This window comes from Prunus persica, chromosome G4, assembly GCF_000346465.2.
Source record: "Prunus persica cultivar Lovell chromosome G4, Prunus_persica_NCBIv2, whole genome shotgun sequence".
Classification (NCBI taxonomy): Eukaryota; Viridiplantae; Streptophyta; class Magnoliopsida; order Rosales; family Rosaceae; genus Prunus; species Prunus persica.
The window spans coordinates 576,251-591,670 of NC_034012.1; the positions used below are offsets into that span (position 1 = coordinate 576,251).

The 15,420-nt window shown below is 38.5% G+C and overlaps 5 protein-coding genes across 5 annotated transcripts; 2 read left to right on the forward strand and 3 right to left on the reverse strand.

The window, feature by feature from the left end:
- Positions 925-3,809, reverse strand: LOC18778458 (phosphoribosylglycinamide formyltransferase, chloroplastic). Its single transcript, XM_007211633.2, has 5 exons — positions 2,692-3,809; positions 2,384-2,495; positions 1,815-1,991; positions 1,567-1,693; positions 925-1,368 (listed from the first exon to the last, which is right to left on the reverse strand). Exons 1-5 carry the CDS (start codon positions 3,062-3,064, stop codon positions 1,255-1,257), a joined length of 903 nt encoding a protein of 300 aa, XP_007211695.1. The 5' UTR covers positions 3,065-3,809; the 3' UTR covers positions 925-1,254.
- Positions 4,189-7,476, forward strand: LOC18778481. Its single transcript, XM_007213780.2, has 3 exons — positions 4,189-4,736; positions 6,442-6,600; positions 6,953-7,476. The coding sequence occupies exons 1-3, from the start codon at positions 4,365-4,367 to the stop codon at positions 7,073-7,075; spliced, it is 654 nt and encodes a 217-aa protein (XP_007213842.1). The 5' UTR covers positions 4,189-4,364; the 3' UTR covers positions 7,076-7,476.
- LOC18780578 (vacuolar protein sorting-associated protein 27) lies at positions 7,068-8,827 on the reverse strand. Its single transcript, XM_020561591.1, has 3 exons — positions 8,714-8,827; positions 8,219-8,384; positions 7,068-7,985 (listed from the first exon to the last, which is right to left on the reverse strand). The coding sequence occupies exons 1-3, from the start codon at positions 8,825-8,827 to the stop codon at positions 7,873-7,875; spliced, it is 393 nt and encodes a 130-aa protein (XP_020417180.1). The 3' UTR covers positions 7,068-7,872.
- LOC18779302 (mitochondrial pyruvate carrier 4) lies at positions 10,089-12,556 on the reverse strand. Its single transcript, XM_007212195.2, has 5 exons — positions 12,365-12,556; positions 11,526-11,624; positions 11,325-11,377; positions 10,556-10,629; positions 10,089-10,374 (listed from the first exon to the last, which is right to left on the reverse strand). Exons 1-5 carry the CDS (start codon positions 12,417-12,419, stop codon positions 10,329-10,331), a joined length of 327 nt encoding a protein of 108 aa, XP_007212257.1. The 5' UTR covers positions 12,420-12,556; the 3' UTR covers positions 10,089-10,328.
- LOC18779014 (probable carboxylesterase SOBER1-like) lies at positions 12,614-15,218 on the forward strand. Its single transcript, XM_007211840.2, has 6 exons — positions 12,614-13,011; positions 13,551-13,603; positions 13,922-14,045; positions 14,147-14,268; positions 14,629-14,736; positions 14,824-15,218. The coding sequence occupies exons 1-6, from the start codon at positions 12,753-12,755 to the stop codon at positions 14,911-14,913; spliced, it is 756 nt and encodes a 251-aa protein (XP_007211902.1). The 5' UTR covers positions 12,614-12,752; the 3' UTR covers positions 14,914-15,218.

Consider the following 15,420-nt stretch of genomic DNA (forward strand, 5'->3'; position numbering starts at 1 on the left):
GGTACCCAAACGAAAAATTTGTTCATGTAAGAGAAGGTTCTCATGAAAAGGCTAAATCCTATGCCATTTCCCTCATCTCCCCTTCTCATATGATTCATTCGAATTGAAAATACTCTAAATTAAGAAGGGAAAAAAACAATTAAAAAGATTGTTTAATAAGAGAGAAGAAATGTGAGAAGCTCGGTAAGCAGATCTGTCGACAGAACACAACGACCGGCCAGTAAACATCTCATGAAATCGATTTAGCTACAGCCGCTTTGGCCAAATTCAAGAACAAGGTTACTGATTTTGTATCAAACCCTTCTCTTGGTACAAGTAGCTCATTCAATCTATAAACTTTCATCTTTCCAAAAACTAAAAGACATGCAGAGTTGAAGATTAGACAGAGAGAGAGAGAGAGAGAGAGAGAGAGAGAGAGAGAGAGAGAGAGAGAGAAATGAAACGCTAAACGGCTGAAGAGAGTGAGAGAGCAATGTGATGGGACTCTCTCAAAACCCTAGGGGCTGCTTTATAATGAATGAATCTGGGATAAATGTTAAGTGGGGTGGAAGACGATTAGATCTCAGCCGCACATCTGTGATGTCAAGAATATCTTCCGGTGCTACGGATGCAGATGTATTACTACACAATACAATCGCTACCACTGCGCTGTCAAAATGTATCACTTGGGCTTCAAAATAGCTATTGAAATCTAGACCGTCCATTTGTGTCAGGCCCATATAAAGTACGGCTTGGAGTTGCCAATCTTTTTCCTTTAATTTTTTTGAAATCCAAAGCCAAGCGTCTTTGGATGATAACTAGCATATGCTGCTTTGAAATCTAGACCGTCCATTAGTGTTCTTTTTGATTGATACGAGGAAGACATGGAAAACACTGACCTTCCATAGTATTTGTTGTTGTTGCTGTAAGATAATGAACAAGGTGTGTTCAAAACAAAACTAGATCACACTGTAAAGAATGTTACACTCCTCAGATGATTAAGCAAACTGGGAGAAAACATAAATATACGCGCACACACTTGTCGCGCCATTCTACAAAAAAGATAGCCTCTAGTTTAACAGGAAATCAAGCGCTGACTAATTGACTCATACATGACGAACAGAATCATGTTAGTCTAAGTTTGGAGCTCTTTCTTAGCCCCCCCGGCCCTTTCCCTTCTTTTGTGTGTTTATATCTGCATGCATCCAAGTAATAGGACGTTTACATCATCATCATCTGGACAAAGCCCTTCAAAAATGAAATCCTATGGTTCTGCTAGCTGTATTCATTGGGATTTTCTTTGCTCCGGATTATAGGAACACCATCCTCCCTCCAAATGACCCGATCTTCACATAATGCTGTTATCACTTCCACATATATGCGATGCTCCTGAATTCAATAATGAAGCCAAATCAAAAAATTATTTGCACAGGATGCACATACTACCATATCTATGAGTATAGCATCCAAAAAGAGGTCAGTATAAAAGAAAAAATGAAAGGAGGGGAGAAAAAGCTTCTTGTGGTCTGTCAGTGGTTCAGACAAATCAACAATTGTAAATAAAAGAGTGTCATAAAATTGCATTACCTCCCGAAGAACCCTTGCTGCCAGCTCCTCCGCAGTGTCCTTGGCAAGCACAGGGACAACTCTTTGAGCAAGGATACGTCCCGTGTCGTAGTGCTCATCAACAAAATGTATTGTAGGGCCTGTGTATCTGACCAAAATGAAAGAAACATAATATTAGGTCTCCTCCTCATACATGGAAACAGCACAGTGTAACTTGAATAAGCGAAATTAGATTCAGAAGCTATTGAGTTTTGGCAATAGTAGCATACCTTGATCCAGAAGCAATGACAGCCTTGTGGACCTTCATCCCATAATTACCTTTGCCTCCAAATGCTGGAAGAAGTGACGGATGGATGTTCAGTATGGATCTGGGATAAGCTTGTATCAACTCTGCTGGTATAAGTTTTAGGTAACCAGCCAGGAGAACAAAGTCAACCTCAAATCTCCTGAGTACAAGACATCAAAAGCTAATAAGCAATAAAACAATGCTTTTAAAAATATTCACAGATAATTTATGCCATGCTAGCTTAAAAAAATTACAGCTCAATTTGGCCCATATTCTTAGGCTTAGACATGAGAGAACATATAAAAAGCAGGTACAGTTAACCTACGCTACGGTCATAGAAGAGCTGGCAACTTTAGCCATCAAAATAAGTTGTGTTAAAGTGCAGGCAACACTCAATGTTATTCAGAATCTTTCCAATATGTGAAGAAGCTGAATTAGATTCAAATAATTTCCCAGTGTTAGACTAGATATTTTGATGGCAGTGCTTATACAACAATGAGTTAAAATATAAGACACTCCTCCTGGCTTAACAAAAATGTGAAAGAGCCTCACCTAAGGGTAGCAACAAGGTCAGCTGGAGATATTCCATCAGCCTCAAGTTTTGTTTTGGGGAACAATATAACTGGGAGGCCCTTATCTCTTGCATAGTCAGCACCTCCGCAATCTGAATATACAATATTTGTATCAAAGATTTATACAATATATTTCTGAAGTTGCTAATTTGCTTTCTGTTTTCACCACACTCTCATTAGAAGAAAGAAATCAATGAGGACCTTTCCTCTATAAACATAAAATACTATTATATCAACAAGAAAACCAATTTCACACAATTCATAACAGATTTGGAGAGTGGAGGAGACCTTGTTTACTTGTGACTACAACAACAATGTCTCCATGAATTGAACCCCGAAGACATGCTTCTTGAATGGACCGGAAGTTGGAGCCTCCACCGGAAACGAAAACCGCAAGCTTTTTCCGTCTAATCCCACTTCTCAAATCTTCTTTATCAGAAGCAAGGAACTCAATTCTCTCTCTACTGTTCCTACACTGAAATACCTTCCCAGACAATGCACTTTGTGAAATAGAAGGGCAAGCTTTGAAGGAGACCCATTTTTGGGATTGAGCAAAAGAAGCAGAAGAAGAGGAAAGGGGAAATTTTACAAAGACTTGGGTTTTGGTATTTTGAATCGGTGGGGTTGAGCAAAACCCAGAAAGCAGACGCTGAGCTTCCATTGAAAGGATGAGAGGGAATGCTGCAATTAATTGAATAACTGAATACAATGAAAAACAGAATCTTTGGAGCCAAAAGACTTGCACAAATGTCTTAGAAGAAGCAGAAGAGTTTAAATGTGAAAAAAGGCTTTGATTTTGCAAGCGGCTGCCAGTGCCTGCCTTCTCTTTTCGCCGCTGGATCGAAGCAGGGGAGAGGCTGGCTCTGCTAGTGTTTATTCCTTTTTTAACTTTCGTTTTAATTTGTCTTTTTTTTTTTTTTTTTGTTGTAACGTTTTGGTATGTTGGCAAGGCCAGTTACTGAATAATGGCCCAGCCCATTCTGGAGCCTTGTATTCTTTTTGGGCTTGTTCTTGAGGGATGCTAGAGGTCCAGTCAAAGGTTTACTGACCAAAGTACATATCCGATTCTTCATTGTTTTTCTAGATAAGGGTATGGCATTGGCATATGCCAATACTAAACCTATTTTCTAAATTTTTTTTCTTTTCTCGATTGTAATGTATGGGGGAGGAGTTTCGAATTCGGATGCAATAAGGCGGACACACTGCCTTAATCAACTAATCTAACTTAAATTTAATTTTAAATATGTTTTTAGACACCAAATATCCCCATATTAAAAACACAGCTAAATTTTTTTAATATTCGGATTGCATAATACTACTCCACACTTTGTGTTTTGAATACCGGATCAAATACCCTATTTGTTAATTTAGTTTTCTCAAGACAAGTACACAATTAAGCAAATAATTTTTTTTAATTGTTTCCAATGATTGGTGACAGTCCTGATCTCTTGGACCCCTGTAGTCCAAGAGATTTATGGTCACCCACCGTTGGATGTAAATTCAACGGTTGATTTGAATCGGGTAATAATCATTTATGTCATATTGCATTTATATATATCATTTTGAACCATTGGATTAATATCCAACGGTGGGTGACCACAATCTCTTAGACTCCTGTGGTCCAAGAGATCGGGACTGTGATTGGTGAATGGAAGTGGAAACAACAGAAGGGCCAAGTCCCAATCTGGTGAAGAGTCCACGTCAACGGCCCTGATTTAGCATCACGCGAGTAACAGTGTACGAGCACCATCCAATCCCACCCAAACACGGAAACCATAAAGGACATACATCAAAACGCACACCCACCCACCCATCTTTAGAGAGAGAAAGTGAGAAACAAAGCAAGAAAGATACAAAGAAACAAAGAATTTATATAGAAAAATCTTTTTTATTTTTTAAATTTCATCACGGATCGGACGCCCACCGAGTCGCCAGCGCAGAATCGGAGATCCATCAGCAAGATGGAGGGAGTTGGGGCCCGACTCGGGCGGTCCTCGACCCGGTACGGACCAGCCACGGTGTTCACTGGGCCGGTGAGGAAGTGGAAGAAGAAGTGGGTCCACGTAGCACCATCCTCTAACACCAACAACGCTAGTTCTACCACCCATCACTCTCATCAGATTAACGGCCACAACGGTGCCTCTAACGGTAATAACGGCTCGCATCTCTTGCTTTACAAGTGGACCCCAATTACCCAAAGCCAAAACACAGCCATTAGCAACAATAATAACGCAGTCACCAATGGCAATGGGGGGGACAAGGTTTCTGCAAAGGACGACGATGCATTGGCGGCTAACGAGGAGCCGCCTCGCCGAAAATTTAAATACATTCCGGTAATTTTCTGCGATTTTACTTATTTTATTAATTTTTGTTTAATTCTTTTGGAATTCTTGGATTTGGGGCTGATTATTGTCTGGGTGTTTTTTTTTAGTCGTTTAATGAAAGCATTGTGGGTGATTGAGTTGAATTCTTTATGTGTTTTCTTGGGGTTAATAGTAATTTAGGGTTTGGTTTCAGGATCTTTGGAAAGGAGGTCTTTTTGGGTTGATTAGACACGTGGGAAATTATGGGTTTATGTTTGCTTTTAATGTCTTTTGGGGCTGATAAGTGAGGATCTCGTGATTGGCATTAATGTTTGTCCTTGAGTTTAAAAAGGAATGATAGGTTATAGTGACTATTGGTTATACCCAATTGTACAATTTGAATTTGAGTTCTTAGTCGAGTTAAAGTGGTGGCTTAGCTTAGCTTGTAATTTGTGAAGGAACTGTTTGAAGTTTTGCTACTAATACAATAGAGTTGTTATTGCATTTTGTTTGTGTATATTTTTTAATGTTCACACTCATGTTGTGAGTCATACTTACCGCAGCTCACGATCATCCATTTAAAACTGAAAAAGAATTAGCTTATTAGAGAGTTTTGTGTTTAGTAGTAGTATGATTGAGGAGAAGTGGGAACTTGTGGTATTCGCGTTATGATTAGTGATTTGTAATTCTAGTAGAGGACGCAACAGTTACTGTTAATATATGAGACGAGCTACTCTGGACGAATTTATATGACATTAAGCTGAATGTTGTTTTAGTAATAAATGATTTTAGTACTTTGATAAAAGATAAGATGTTAAAGGTTGTAACTTGTAGTGATTACAAAATGCAGTTAGCGTTCTCACAAAGTTGATACTGAATCTCCGTTATCAAGAGGGGGTTTTTGGGGTTTACTTTGATATTTTATACTCTAGAGAATGCTCTACTGCTTATTATCAATTTTCCTTTTAGCATCTTGCTGAACTTTAGCGTATGGGAAAGAATTTCCAGCCATTCCTAAGTGGTCAGTGGCAAAATAACTTTGGTAAAAGCAGTGATGAAGTTTTGATTACTACACATTGATAAGGATGTAGTTATGGAGCAATGTGATAATCAAAAGCTTACACGTCTACTGTGCTTATTTCTATGGTTTATGTTAAGATCTAGATTTATCTCTGCGGATAAGCAAGACTCAGAGAAAACATTGATATGTGAATGCCTTTGTGGTGTTCCTAGGAATCTCTTATTTTCCCAGAATCTGCATTAGTGCTTGCTTGACTGAATCCTAATTATAGGAGCCAGCTATGTTTATAAAATTGGTAGTGTTTGTCCTCGTTGGAAATTGGTGTCATGATCTTATTCCAATGGTGAGCTTCTGGAGGGAAAAGAGGTGGTTTACTTACACTGGATGATTAGGAAAGTACTTGCGTAGGGAGTCAAACCTGAGTTTGTGATGTTGTGTACTTGTGCTTGGAGTGAGTGTAACAGTTGAAAACAACAACGTAGAGGTTCTCTATGCTTGTTCGTGTGCTCTGGTGGATTATTGGAGGAACATATGTTTTACAAAGGATGACTCTTATGATTGTAATGGCAGGTTACCACCATAACATCACTAGACTAGTTTTCCAAGATTGGAATGTGGTTAACTGGATAGAATCAATTCGACTTTCTTAATTATTTTGTGTGATTTCGTTGCGGTTTTCTGTTGAATGATAACTTTGGCCATTTGACTAAGCAGATTGCTTTACTGGAAGAACAGCAACTTGAGGCTGCAGAACAGGTTGAAGATGAATCTAACTCTATTGATAATGAGCCAACTGAAACAGAGGCCACTCCCAAGAATGAGGTTTTAGATGAGAAACCTGACATTAATGACGTTCCTATGGAAGAAAATGAGGTAAAATGTTTGCAACTATTTTTATGCTTATGTTGTTTCCTACTATATCTTGCTTAATGGAGACAACGTGCTTATTATGTGCGTTGATGTATATGGAAAACCTAAATTGACTGATGAATATGGACATTTTTGGGGAGGAGGAAAACTTGATGGTTAGGTTTTCTGTATAAAAGGTGAACTATTATCAGTCTATATGGGCACTGGACTTTTCTGGTGGAGGGATTCCATTTAATTCTCGTTCTTTATATAGGAAATTGAGGAAAGCATATTGGCCGTAGAATTCCAAGATAAATCAAATGGGTTTGATTTCATTTTCTATTGACTATAACTTGTATTTTGGTTTCATTCTCAGGACAATAATCAGGTAGTATGCCAAGATCTGAATGAAAGCACTTTGGATTTAAGTTTGGGCTTGAATGCGCATGAAAGTGATAATGGTTCTGCTTTAAATACTGAACAAACCAGAAATGGTTAGTTGCAAAAGTAGGTTCAAGTATTGGTGAGCCTATGATTGGAGGTCTTCGAAAAATGGCACTCATAAACTTAAAAGGAGGAGCTAATTTGTTGGTGTCTAATTCTGAATTCAGTTTTCCCTTTGGCTTTATATTTTACCTATGGCCATATAGGGCAAGTGAATTTCAGTGGCATACGCATGTACTACTAGTCTTCATTTGATGTTTCATTGTTTAGCCGATTGCAAATTGAACCCATTTGGTATAAGATGCAAAACTTATACTTTCAACATTGAAATGATTTAATTTTTTTCCGCGGCCATTTTTGTTTACTTCTGAGACAGGAGATGTTGTACTTGGAAATTGTAGTGGGATTTTAAACTTTTGAATTATTAAACAAGAACTATGGTAAAGTTTAGTCTTACTATGCTTTAGTTCCTTGATTACACCAGTTGAAATGTCTTGCTATGTCATTTCGTGTGCGACAATGCTAATTATAATAGTTGGCATGTTAACAGAGATGTACCACCAGTTTAACTTTGATGCAATTTCAGTGGCATGCTCTTCTATACCGCCAGCCTCTCAAGCTCCTTCCCTCTCTTAAACGCTCTTAATGCTTCCGCAGGCCTTCCTTCTCCTTTCAGAATTTTATACTTCTTCTCATCCAAAGCTTGCTGACGCAACTCCTCGGGATAAGCAGATCCATCACCACTCTGTAAATGATTAGGCTCATCAACAGAAAGATTTCTTTGTATTTCTTCCACCCCATGGTGGCTGAAATCTTGTTGACTATTTGAACAGATGCACTACTACTGGCCCTCTAAATACTAGCAACCACATTACTGTTAGGCTCTTGTCCTGATTCCTTCCTATCATTACCGAGAATTTGGTTCAGAACTTCATCCTCAGGCTTTGATGTCAACTTCAAACTGCCTGCACAGGGAGTAGGTTTGATACAGAAGGAACCATCAAAGGGTAGAGTAAAAATTCAATCTTTTTCTGTCTGCCACTAAAATGAAGCAAGTGCAACAAACTCTATCTATACCATAATTCAGCAAAAAAGCATGTGGCAGAAGCACAAAACTAGCAAAACTGGTGACAGAACCGACAAATGTTCAACGCAACAACAAATGAACTAACAACCTTAGAAGGAATCAAGATGGTACCTCTCCCAGCTCTAGTCTTGTGGCCATGTCCCTCAAAGCGTGCTGCTTCTTCTAGCTTTTCACAAGGCTCACAAATCCGCACAGGTGAATCACCTTGCCCGCGTAAAAACATTTTTTGCCGGGTGCAGCTGTTGCAAAACAAGCCCCCACGCCTCCGGCAATGATGCTGAAATTCCACATTGCATATAACCAAGAATCAGAAAAAGACCCAGTGACAAGAAAGAAATATCACATTCCTAGAATAAAATGCAAATAAGCTTTATATAGCCAGAACACATTTCTTTGCACAACACAAACTAAACAATCTACTACGGTGTCCACAAGGTTCAAAATGGAAAGCCACGAAGCGCAGTATCGAAATCACGGTTGAGTTCACATATAAACTTAAAAAGGCTCAGATTTTAAGGGCATGGGTAATGAATAAACAAAAGAACTTGTCAAGAACTCATAGATGGGTCATTGGATCGGAGATGGAGGGAAGGATAAAAAATGAACCTTGCGATTGATGAAGGTGAACTGAGAAGTACATCCCTGACTGTGTGAGGCGTCAACAACCCAAGTATTCCCTCTCAGTGATGGCTTTGCCGGCAACCCTATCTTCTCCAACATCTTTCTTGGCTAAGGTACACTGAGAAGTACAGCCGGGCGGCTATACTCCTCAAATATATTTTAATCGTATAGCCCCTGTTGAAATATATTCGGATATTTACATAGTAAGGCCGGATGGCTATACTCTAAATACATTCGGATATTTAAATAGTATAGCCTAGCCGCACGATATTTTAATGGTATAGCCGAGCGGCCGTACTATTTAAATATATTTGCATTTTCAAATAGAACAGCCGGGCGGCGACACTCTAAGTATATTCGGGAGAGTATAGCCGCGCGGCTATACTATTAACATATCCCTCCATATCAGTGAAAACTTAGACTTGTCCGAGTCCCACCGAACTAGTCGTTGGTGATTCGAACCTTCGCAAGAAAGGGAGCTTCTATCAAGCAAATAAGGCATACCTCTGTGATTTTGCTTTTGTCAGCTGGTGTGGTGGCACCTATAGACTTTGATTGATGATAATGGAATAAAAACTTGAAAACTGTAGAATGATGAAGCTCCTGGAACATCATCCTTCTTATCACCCTGTCAATTAAATTGATATGCAAGAACATAAGGTGTTCGACCCACCATGTTGTTTGAGAGCAATTGGTTTTCTTTTCAGATTATGACTGCTCCTTGCACTTGAAAACTGGAAACTCAGACACGTAAGTGCTTGTAACAAATGGGCAAAAAAGCTTGGCTATGAGGCAGTCCAGGATTTTCTCCAATATCTGAAGAAATTAGAGCTTCTACAAGGTTGGGCCATGTCCAAAAGCTGATCCCTTCAAGAGATTTCTCTGTTTCGGATAGCGTGTTGGGTCTTCCAGAGCCATCACCATCCATCTCCATGAAATGTGCTCCGCAGTATATAGTATAAGACTAGCTTGTGCCATTATTTTAATCTCTCTCTCTCTCTCTCTCTCTCTCTCTCTCTCTCTCTCTCTCTCTCTCTCTCTCTCCATTTGGATTTGGATTTGGTACAACAGAAACAAAGAGGACCCGCATACATTTCTTTACTTACCTTATTGGGACTTTCGACCAAATAAATTCCGAAGTTTGGAGTTAATTTATGCTGGTCAGCGGGTTAATCATGCTTTCAAGTTTTTTTTTGGGGGTTATAATAAAGAAGCAAAACCCAATTCTCATTGTGACAACGCCAATATTTTGGATTGACCAAAAGAACCTGTGGAAATGGGGGAAGGGAATATGAACTGCGCAGAGCTACAAAAATGTGGAGCAAATGAAAGGAGTTCGGATCCCAAAAAGAAGAGAGAGTTTTGGAGAAAAGAGATTATTGGTAAATTTGGGACTTTTGGTGTTCAACTGTCCACTAACTTTCAGTTGCAAAATGACAATCAATAGAGAAGTACAAATGGCCGCATTTGACTATCCAAATATCTCCAAGAAGGCAACTGTAAATCAGGTGTACCTAATCGAATTCAATACAACGGAAGGGAAGTAGGCAACATGAGCCTTTGCACCCATGAGAAGATGTGCTCAGGACAATTTTCGTCATCATTCTTCAGCAGCAGCTGCTTCTGTCTCGGAGAAAAAATCTTGCCTGGAATATAGAAGATTGTGTCATAGAGATGTTCAGGTTATGATGGAACAAACTCCATTTTGATTCATTCCAATTAAACCATTGATAACAAGCACTGTTTACTGAATCATTTGATAAGATCCTATCCTTGAATAATCACCAAAATTCCACATCAAAACAAATAACATCAAATTGAACTTACCGTATTTTACGAGAAAGTTGGTAGAGGCCTGTCCCTGCCATTGCTACATTCACACTAAAAAGATTCCAGTTCTTCTGCAATTATGAATTACAGAAACCAAAACTTAAAATCCAGCAGAAAATCCATCCAGGAAAGCTCCGATAACAGAATCAAGAAGAGAACCAAAAGACTTATCCTTAACACAAGCACTTTTACTCCTTTAACCTGCAACCAGGTCCCTTTTTCTGTTCTATTTCCACATCAAAGAACATGTATGACTATTTTGTTGCAACGGTGATTATCTTATGTGTTTAAGGTTTTGGAGGGGTCCAGAGGCATGCCACCATTAATTTATCATGGAGCTCACAAGTTTACCGAAAGCAGGTCTTTCTAATCATTTAAGAAAACTCCAAAGTTGACAAACATAAACCTGAAATAAAATTTTCAAACCAATCTTCCTTTGGAAAGTAAAAAGTTTGGATTGAACTTGTGATCACAACTACAATTTAGCACATCAATCATTTCAGGCAAACCTAATTACATCACAGATTGTACACTACACACCAAATCTACATAAGATATGTTCCAAGTTCACATGATCAACAAAATTTACAATTTGAAGCAAAAGCACAACCTGTATATGTATTCATTTTATAAACTATTCAATAAAAGTTGGTGTTAAGTAAACTTCAAACAGAAGTAGCTGTTTGACACTCTCTGGATCAGAGCTATTATCATCAATCTTGTGATCTTCTAGAGGCAGGAATATTATATCAACAGTTGTACTTACCGGAGTGATGACAGTGCTATAGCGTGACCAGACAACTCCAGTGCATGCAACCGCTGTGTAACAATATTGAAAGAGACAAAGAAAAACAAAAGTGAGAAGAATACAACATTGAGGTGACTCAATGTGTATCTTAAAGCGCTTGTAGTACAAGAAAAATGACTCGACATTTACAGTAGTACTTGTATAAAACATCAAACAAACCTAATTGCTGAGGATATGAAAGATTTTCAGGTGGTTTGGCGAAGTCAGCAACATTAGCTATGCTGATGCCCCATTTAAATGTGGGTGCCCAAAAGTGAACTGCAATGCAATAACAGAGTAATTAATTAATACAAATCACTATCCGTAAAAAATAGCATTACAATTATCAATATAGCAGAGTTTATATAGATTGGTTTTACGTGGTCTCCAAAAGGTAGCAGAGTTTTTCCCAAATATCAATATATTAGCAGCCAACTTGGTTTCAACCAATGCTTTGTTCCAAACTTCCACACGACCACAACAACAACAACAACAACAAAAAACCAAATCAAATGCAAACAAAATAAATGGTTATTCTAAACCTGTGAAAGCCACTTCAAACCAAGTGAAGTTAGCTCAGAAATCCAACTCTCAGTTCTCCTTTAAGGTCATTTCCATTACTAATTTTCTTTTTTAGTGCAATGCACTACAGAAATTTGTTGGGTCAACGCACTTTAGTTTTAAAAAAGATCAATCAATCAATCAATGAACAAAATTTGCAGGGAAGAACTTGATCAAAGCTTAAATGCAAACGATGCAAAATTAAAACTTGGACTTTATTAGTCTAAAAGAAACAATTAGTCCTCCTACTTCTAATTTCTAGGATAAGTCTCAATTGGGTCTCTTCACCAGAAGATAGTTAACGGTATGATTCATTTTAGGGACGGGTTAACTCTATCCAAAGGAAAAGATCTAAATCGCGCGAAACGGAAAATAAAAATTTTAAAATTGAAATTTCGGATAAAAATAACTAGAGAAAAGGATGATTCAGGTGTGAGATTGGAGTGACTGTGACTCACTGGTTTTCGGGCCGGCCGGGTGATTCCACAGCGCTTGGAGCTTCGAAGCCGCCATTAATATTCTCTCTCTAGCTCTGAAGCCCGCTCAAGTCAGAGAGTGATCAATAATATCTGCTGCTCAACCGTGTTGATCTGTAGGCCAATAGAAGTATGCCACGTATGCAATTAAAGGAAAATAAATTTTTTTGGTGGGAAATAATAAAATAAAATTCCCTTTTTTCATGAAAATAAAATTTCCCACATTAAACATAGCAATGGAGACATATTTGTTGGACTGGAGCGGGGTTAGGTGCCGAGAAAGGGCCCAAAGAGACAGGGGTAATTCTGGTAATTTCACATCCATCTCCCCAAATTTGCGAAAGCTAAGCCCCATGGTTGATGGACAAGCATGAATCTTTGGCTTTTAGCAAAGCCAATTGCTGTGCTTTTGGTCACCGTAAGCAGCACCATCTTCTTGCTGCTACTCTCCCAGCAAAATCAATCTCCAAGACCAGCGTCAATGGCTCGAAGCTTTGTTCTGTGGCTTCATGGGTTGGGTGACTCAGGCCCAGCCAACGAGCCCATCAAGACCCTCTTCACTTCGCCTGAGTTTAGGAACACTAAGTGGTCCTTCCCATCAGCTCCATCAAACCCAGTTACATGCAATTGTAAGTTTACATTTACAGTCATAATTTCCGGATACTTGTAATTTTATATGTAATTTTGAGTTAGCTTTTTTTATTTTTTATGATATTACTTTTGTATGTTTATGTAATTGAGGGTTATCTTATGATCTTCTGGAGAATTCAATTACCGTTGCTATTAGTTGCGTTTTGAAGGATTGTTATAGATAGCTTTTGAATTACATGAAGTTCGAAAAATCTGCCTAGGCGGCCTGGGCTGGTCGGGTCCTTTTTTTCCCGACTTTAAAGAAAACCTCACGCAGCACGCTAGGTTGTCCCTTGTTATCAAACGCATTATGAGTCTATGATGCATTCAATCTTGATTTTCAATACGTAACTTATATTGCTTTTAGAATTGGGGTCTCAAATTAAAGTGGAGACTGCGGTCATTGTTGAAAGTGCAGGAATCTCTTCTTTTTTTTGTGAGGGAAAGATGTCTTTGTGCTGATAAATACATAGAAAGAGCATAACTTGATCTAGAGCTATTCAGTATACTGATCTAAGGCATAACTTTGTTCTTGTAGATGGTGCTAGGATGCCTTCATGGTTTGACATTGGCGAGATTCCTGTAACAGCTGTAAGTTATGATTCTGTTTCTTCCCTTTATTTATTTAAATATGCTTGATAATTTGTAGTAGACTCATTCCCAGATAGTATTAAGCCCCTGATCTCACCCTTCCACCCTTATTCTTAAGGCCAGAGGAGCTGTCGAAAAGGCCATTGGCCTCTCAAAATATAATTTTTTTTTTCTCCTGCTTAAATCTTTCTGTTTTGCATTCATGTTATGAATTCAAATGAAAAGGGGGTCTGACACCCTCTACCACTTGAACCCGTTCTCATGAAATTGCTTATATACTTTGTTGTTTATTGAAGACCATACTGTTACATGTTTCAGAATTCTCCAAACAATGAAAGTGACCTGCTCAAAGCAGTTAAGAGTGTGCATAAGATGATAGACAAGGAGATAGATGCTGGCACAAATCCTAGTAATGTCTTTGTGTGTGGATTCAGCCAAGGAGGTGTGTCTCTTTCTCTATGCACTTACATATACACGGTTAGAAACACTTGCACAATTGATTTCTTTGTTGCTACTGACTTGCAAGTACAACCTTTTTACCAGGTGCCTTGACATTGGCAAGTGTTCTGCTATATCCTAAAACTCTTGGAGGAGCAGCAGTGTTTAGTGGATGGGTTCCTTTTAGTTCATCTATAATAGAACAAATCCCACCAGAAGCAAAGAGGGTACGTTTCAATCAGGATTTGTTTCTGTTATTGTGCTGTGCCTCAATAATTTATCACTTGTCATTGGGAGAATTCAAAATCAAACTTGTCCATCTATTATAGTGATACCATCATATCTGGTAATAGATTTCATCATTGTCATCGTCATGGACTTTGTCCCATTTGTAAGATTTCTGTCTAATGAAATCTAATGTCCATGAGTTCCTATTATATGGGGTCCTCTCTCCTATTAATCTAACTTTTTGAGAAAAACTATTGTGGTCTCAATGTTAAATGTGATTGCAATGAACTGGTGCTTTCTTGTGAATTGTCGCGTGATACAGCCATCTGATTACCTAAATATCATTACTACATGTGCAGACACCTATTTTGTGGTCTCATGGGATTGCAGACAGAACAGTATTTCTTGAAGCTGGACAAGCAGGTCCCCCCTTCCTTGAACGAGCTGGTGTAAACTGCGAGTTTAAGGTATTTTATGCAAAGCAACACAAGACTTCTTAAATGCACACTTGACTTGTATGCAACTCCGAAAATTTGACTGGTTGTAAATTGCAGGCTTATCCTGATCTTGGCCATTCAATAAGCAATGAGGAGCTCAAGCACCTGGAATCATGGATTAAAGCTCGTCTACCAAGTTCTTCTTGAAGGTTTTCGCTTGTATAATTATAGCCATAGGTTCTTGGTGTTTGATCATTATAAATGTGAGAATTCAAAATTCCCATTTTTATCTGATTCATATTTTACCGTTTGCCCTTACGTCAAATTTGCATTGTCTTGAACCTGATCGGGGGGAAACTGGAATGCCATAATAAGAAGTTGTTCATGGCTAGCTCAGACCTTAACTTGCTCTATTTATCATTGTTATTGCAATCTTCGGAATTTGCATGTAATTTCCTTTGACGATTTCTGATGTGATGTGTAAATTGTAATGGCGTGCATTTTGCTCTACATTTTGTATGATGTGTCAAATTTTCGGAGCCAAACTACAAAACTTTGGGATATACGATGTTGTCTGATCAGAGGTTGACGATTTTGAGATTTGGAAGCCGGAGAAACGGGAATGAGTGAACATGGAATTATGGGTATTCCATTTTCAATTTGAGTGAAAGAGCACGTCGATCCAATTGTTAAATTAGACACGGTGAAGACGAT

Excerpts from the sequence above, each read along its gene's own strand:
- LOC18778481 (XM_007213780.2), top strand. The coding sequence starts at position 4,365 with ATGGAGGGAGTTGGGGCCCGACTCGGGCGGTCCTCGACCCGGTACGGA. Across the intron at positions 4,737-6,441 it reads GAAAATTTAAATACATTCCG|ATTGCTTTACTGGAAGAACA; the intron begins GTAATTTTCTGC and ends TTGACTAAGCAG. Across the intron at positions 6,601-6,952 it reads TTCCTATGGAAGAAAATGAG|GACAATAATCAGGTAGTATG; the intron begins GTAAAATGTTTG and ends TTTCATTCTCAG.
- LOC18779302 (XM_007212195.2), bottom strand. The coding sequence starts at position 12,419 with ATGGCGGCTTCGAAGCTCCAAGCGCTGTGGAATCACCCGGCCGGCCCG. Across the intron at positions 11,625-12,364 it reads CCCGGCCGGCCCGAAAACCA|TTCACTTTTGGGCACCCACA; the intron begins GTGAGTCACAGT and ends ATTGCATTGCAG. Across the intron at positions 10,630-11,324 it reads ATAGCACTGTCATCACTCCG|AAGAACTGGAATCTTTTTAG; the intron begins GTAAGTACAACT and ends TCATAATTGCAG.
- LOC18779014 (XM_007211840.2), top strand. The coding sequence starts at position 12,753 with ATGAATCTTTGGCTTTTAGCAAAGCCAATTGCTGTGCTTTTGGTCACC. Across the intron at positions 13,012-13,550 it reads AAACCCAGTTACATGCAATT|ATGGTGCTAGGATGCCTTCA; the intron begins GTAAGTTTACAT and ends TTGTTCTTGTAG. Across the intron at positions 13,604-13,921 it reads GCGAGATTCCTGTAACAGCT|AATTCTCCAAACAATGAAAG; the intron begins GTAAGTTATGAT and ends TACATGTTTCAG.
- LOC18778458 (XM_007211633.2), bottom strand. The coding sequence starts at position 3,064 with ATGGAAGCTCAGCGTCTGCTTTCTGGGTTTTGCTCAACCCCACCGATT. Across the intron at positions 1,694-1,814 it reads GTCATTGCTTCTGGATCAAG|ATACACAGGCCCTACAATAC; the intron begins GTATGCTACTAT and ends CATTTTGGTCAG. Across the intron at positions 1,369-1,566 it reads CAGCAAGGGTTCTTCGGGAG|GAGCATCGCATATATGTGGA; the intron begins GTAATGCAATTT and ends TATTGAATTCAG.
- LOC18780578 (XM_020561591.1), bottom strand. The coding sequence starts at position 8,827 with ATGTTGGAGAAGATAGGGTTGCCGGCAAAGCCATCACTGAGAGGGAAT. Across the intron at positions 8,385-8,713 it reads TCACCTTCATCAATCGCAAG|CATCATTGCCGGAGGCGTGG; the intron begins GTTCATTTTTTA and ends GTGGAATTTCAG. Across the intron at positions 7,986-8,218 it reads CAAGACTAGAGCTGGGAGAG|GCAGTTTGAAGTTGACATCA; the intron begins GTACCATCTTGA and ends CTCCCTGTGCAG.